The sequence below is a fragment of the Pistacia vera genome, unplaced genomic scaffold (genome assembly GCF_008641045.1).
Source record: "Pistacia vera cultivar Batoury unplaced genomic scaffold, PisVer_v2 Contig379, whole genome shotgun sequence".
Lineage (NCBI taxonomy): Eukaryota > Viridiplantae > Streptophyta > Magnoliopsida > Sapindales > Anacardiaceae > Pistacia > Pistacia vera.
The window spans coordinates 111,649-117,026 of record NW_022196200.1 but is presented as its reverse complement, the minus strand read 5'-3'; the positions used below and the strand labels follow the sequence as shown (position 1 = coordinate 117,026).

At 34.4% G+C, this 5,378-nt stretch overlaps 1 protein-coding gene across 1 annotated transcript; it reads right to left on the bottom strand.

Moving 5' to 3' along the window:
• Window positions 1-1,812, bottom strand: LOC116140792 (UPF0481 protein At3g47200-like). Its single transcript, XM_031426369.1, has 2 exons — window positions 1,726-1,812; window positions 1-1,536 (listed from the first exon to the last, which is right to left on the bottom strand). The coding sequence occupies exon 2, from the start codon at window positions 1,478-1,480 to the stop codon at window positions 179-181; it is 1,302 nt and encodes a 433-aa protein (XP_031282229.1). The 5' UTR covers window positions 1,481-1,536; window positions 1,726-1,812; the 3' UTR covers window positions 1-178.
• Window positions 1,813-5,378: the final 3,566 nt, after the last annotated feature.

The window sequence follows — 5,378 nt, the reverse complement described above, 5'->3', positions numbered from 1 at the left end:
TAACAACAAACCCATTCACACTTGTTTCACAAACAAACAAACAAAAACAAAATCAGATTTTGTTCATACAAAGCCAGCTCTAGCTCAACAACTAATTAAGTTTACCAAGTAAAACGTATTTCTAATCAAACAAATACAACTGAAATACAAAGCAAATTAATGGAAGTCAACCAAACAGTCAATCATCATTTTTAATGGTATAATAGGTATGTAAGAAGGCGAAAACCAAGAAGATAGCAACAACAATCTGAGCAGTGACAGCCCAGGGCTTGCCAAAGTAGTTGTGCACGTAAAAGAAGCGCCATCTAGGCCAGAATTGTTTGCAGTAGGAGTTCACTTGACGGCAAAGTTCATGGTAATAGAATTTCTTCACATAAGCATCAGTGTATAACTGGTTGAAGAATTGAGTGGCGTCCTCAAGATTCAACCAGTTATCAAAAATATCATTCTCACAAAGTATCTCCATGTCCTTAGTGGTGTCAATGAGGTAATCCATGAGTTTTGCATACGAAGTGATTCTTGGCGGGCAATTCGGGTAGCATTGCTCGAAGCTGATCAGATTCCGCAAGATTGATTCTGTAGTTTCCTGAAGTAACAGAGGTGGGATCTCAAGAACCCCATTGCTAAATGTTATATCCAAAATGCTACTAGAAGATACTCTCTTGAATTTGATTCCAGCATCTTTCAAACTTTTGGCACACGGGAAGGGCTGCCATCCCAAATGCTTTTCATCCGGTTCGTCGTTTCTGAATGGCAAAAGCAATGAATGCCTCAATAGGTCAAGAATATGCATGATTTTAAGGTCATTGAACTGGTCTGGTGTTATAGAAGGTTTAGAGGATGAAAATATGTTGGCGAAGAAATCAAGGGTTAGTTGAATTAGGGACTTGCCTCCTCCTGGAGGCATGCTCAAGTTAAACAAACAATCGAGCACCAGCCAAGGAATTTGATTTTCTAGCAAAATCAGGTCATGGTTTAAAAATTCTTGTAAACAAGACATGGTAAATATGGGGTCATCTGGATCTTTTGCTACCTCGTCTGCATCTTTGCGGAGCAGCTCAATAATGAAGCAACCATCAAGCACCATAATTTTTACGAATTCTTCAACATTTAACGTAACTGGACCTGCATAATACTCACGGGCTTCTACTTGGACAACCCTGATGGCTTCAATCAGCTGCCTCAATCTTTCCTTTGGCCGTAGGGATCGTTGGAGGATGCCTTGCAAATACTTCAATTTGATTTTTTCTGTGGGTTTCAATTGTTCTGTTTCATGATGAAAGGGCCCAATTGAAAATGCATTGGGGTGATATGCTTTTTCGTTGTGCCTGAGGAGTATTTTTGGGGTTCTGAAGATACAACAATTGGGTGACATGAAGAGGTTATCCGCCATTATATTCTCAAAGGAGGATGCTAAAGATTCAGTATTAATGGTAATGTGATCCTTTGAACTCCGGCTTGCCATAACAATAGTCTTCATTTTCTGTCAGCTTTCCCAGCAGCCTTGCCTCTTTAAATGTATCTTTAGGCACGATTCTGTTCACAAGGAACATGAAAATAAATGAAAAATAGAAGACCACTTGGTCAAACAGGTTCTAATATATATTAATTAAATATTTATTAACCTCGAGAGCTTCGGTAATTCTGGAACTTCGATGATGACAGATTCATAAAACTTAATCTCTTATATTGAAGCAGAATGAGAACTCTGGAGTGTTCACTTACCGGTGTTTATCAAAGTTGTTAGTGTCCGGGGTCGATGTTAATCACCTGATGTCTGCCTTGGGCAACCTGCAGTAATGTTTTTCACAAGCAATCAAGTTTAGGCAAAACGATGACAACAGAAGTAGGTTTTCGTGGTTAAGTGAATGATACTGTAAATATGGTGTGTTTTGGCCATACAAATGTGACAAATCTTCCTGGGGATTGCACAATAGGATTCCGAAGTTGGATATGAAGTTTAAGGAATATTACATTAACATTTAACACCCTTCAGGTTTTTAAAGAAACCAAAAGGTTTAGAAAATTAACAATGACAACCCACAGGTTCTGAAAAGGTAAATATAATACCCCACTAAAGTTGACGGCCCATGTACTAAAATCTGTCGTCCAAATCTAAACCAAATCTATTGTTCAAACTTCAAAGATTAAACTACCCTTGTTTTATAACACATTCCTCTCTCCAATTCCATTTTACTAGTTTAATCTTCCAAGTATATTTAATTCATTTTTTTTTTTAAACATCTCTATTCGAACAATATTTAAAAGAAAAAAATGGTTTCCAATCTCAGTAATAAATATGTTTAAAGAAAATTGTAAATTTAATATTCAGTGTTTCCCAAGATTTAGGTGATTTTTGGACTTTGCATTGTATTGTATCTTCTGTGTTGCTGCTCTTCTTGCTTCTCTTTTTTGACTTGAAAGTGTAAGTGTTACTTTGTTTTAAACATGTGGGATGCGACATAATGTCGTCAAACTTGAGCTGTACCAACTAATTTTCTCCATAAAGTTGTTGAAATGTGTTGCATGAGATATATATTTGGACCCTTTAAGTCTAAAGTATAAAAAAGAAAAGAAAAAAGCAAATTCAACCCAGAATTTATACTTAACTTGTAACACTAAAAACTGATGCATTATCCAATTTGAGTGGCATTTGACAGAGAGATATGGCCATGCTGGGCATAATGTAAAGAATTCGCTTTTGAAAACTCAAAGAGTTCGTTTAATGGTCAAGGAGGTTTACTCATTTTCTTAAGTTTTTGGATTCAAACCTTGAAGTTATCTGTCACAATAATATTGTGATTTACCTAGTTTTTTGGGCTTGTGGGATACTCAATGAGCTTTAGGGATTAGTTGAGGTGCGTGCAAGTTGCATGGACATCCCAGTTACTGAAAAAAAAAAAAATTTCAATTTTTCTGCAATTGGCTAGCATTAGGATTATAAGCTTTTACTTTTGGAATAGGGTACAAAGAACTACTTTATGGATCCACAAGCGTTCCGAAAGGTAGATTATGTCAGTTGATATCTGTAATTTTACGTAATCAAATCAAATCATCTTAAATTAAACAAGTTTCTTGACATATATCTATAGTTTATATATTGAACGGCCCGTTGGAAAACTAGGTGATTCGGCAACTTCAGCAGCATCATTAAGAAGCCAAGACTTAATCCGTTCTTAATTTACATTTAAAATTTCCCTCTTTTATTGTTATGTTGTTAAATACTGTTCTAATATTAACAAATAATAATAATAATAACTACTAACAAAATGTATAATAAGGTATAGCTAATCGTAATTGTTTTATCTGTTGGTAGTTATTGCCTATTGGGACTGCGGCTCATCAACCCATCAAAGAAAGATTTTCTGGATGGATCGAACGTAATATTGTAACAAGTTTCATCTAGGCAATATGATAGTGGACAATGTAACCAACTTGAGTGATCGAATGATTTGATAGAGACTCTTGAGTATATTACTCAAAATATTTTGAGTTCGAGTTCTTCCTCAGTTGTTAATAGGAGTGGTCACTGGAGTTCTTACTTGGCCGATAGTTCTAGAGTTTCAGGAGATTAGTTGAAGTGTGCGTAAACTAACCCTAGTCCGAACACTCCTGGAAGAAAAAAAAGAAAGAAAGATAGCTGACCATGTGCTATGCTCGGCCTCGGGCGCATTTGTAACATCTCCTAAATTGATCTCTATCTTCTTTAGTTGCCAATCAAGTTACTTTTCTCGAGACTAATGGTATTCACCAAAAGCTCAAGCGTCAACAACACCGAGAATGGAATACAAGGTCTGTCATGTCCTCAAACTTGAGGGGTATCAACTAATTTTCTCAACTAAGTTATGGGAATTGTGTTACATGATATATATATATATATATATATATATAAAGTAGAGGCAAATGGTGTCATTGTTAACGATGCAAGTCTAAAATATAAAAAAAGAAAAGAAAAAAAGGCAAATTCAAACGAGAATTTATACTGTACTTGTAAAACTGAAAACAAGTGCAAAGGCAGAGAGAGAGATGGCCACGCTGGGCATAATGTAAAGTTTCCGGGCATATTACGGAATGAGCTATTAAGAGTTTGGGCTGCTTTTGTTTGGCTATTCAAACACTATCCTATCTTAAAAAATAAAAAAAATTGTTTGTTTTAATATTCTTAAAAATTGAATCATATTCTATCCAATTCGAAACATTAACAATTACCTTTCTTAATAAAAGTTTTAAAATTAGCAAAAACAATCCCTATTGCCGTCGCCGCAATAACGATGCATGACAGACTGAATCTCGTTAGTTGTGCACCGATCTTGTCTTTTCTGATCAGATCCACCATAGATCTGGTTTTTTCTGGCTAGATCCATGGTGGATTTGGCCAGAAAAAACAAGATTAGTGCACAATTGGCTAATTCCGGTCGGTTGTGTCGATGTGCCATTCCAACGACTGACGGCCACTATTCGGTGGTGGTGGCCCGCTGTCAATAGTTGATTCGGTGGATGAGAACATTTTTGTTAATTTATAAACTTTTATTTGGGGAGATGGGGTGTGTTTAGCTAAATTAACAAATATAAAGGGTTAAAAATAATCTAAATATTTTCAAAAAATATTTTCTAATAATATATTAAATACATTTTCAAAATCCTATTGTATCCTATTCATAATAAGATTTTAGAAATGTTATTTAAAAAAGTGTAGCACGCGTAGCTTTGAATATTTGGTGATTCAGCAACTTCAGTAGCATCATTAAGAAGCCAAGAATTAATCCATTCTTAATTTTTATTTAAAACTTTTCTCTTTTAATATTTCATGTCGTTAAATAATCCTTTTAACAATCAAATAAATACATTATTGAGATAATCAATTAACCGAATGTATAAGAAGGCATGGCTAATCATTAACCGTTTTATCTGTTCCGGTAGTTTAAAAGCTGCTGTATAGCTCCTTTGGACTTGTTGACCGTGAGTGTTGGTGTAGGTGTTGCAAATACTTCAATCTTCAATTTTGATTTGGTAGCTCTTACTTCTTAATTCATTAGTTTCCATTTAAATATACAAATTGAATCTTAAATATAAATAAAAAAAAAATATAAAGAAAAAAATATATAAATTCTAAATGATAACAAGTTATAACAAATCTTTATACAATTACTCATTTCTTCATCCTACTTCACCAAAATCAACCTAAAAAATTTTCATACGGAGATCTTCACCCTACTTCATCAAAATCAAACTAAGAAACATCTTAATACTAAGCTCATTAGGCAAAACATTTTAATCCAGATCAAATTTCACACCAAATAAAATTTAATCTCTAACTCACAAAACACTTTCCTCAAAAAACAAACAGAAAACAAGCACAAATACACTGATAAGCATTC

Excerpts from the sequence above, each read along its gene's own strand:
- LOC116140792 (XM_031426369.1), bottom strand. The coding sequence starts at position 1,480 with ATGAAGACTATTGTTATGGCAAGCCGGAGTTCAAAGGATCACATTACC.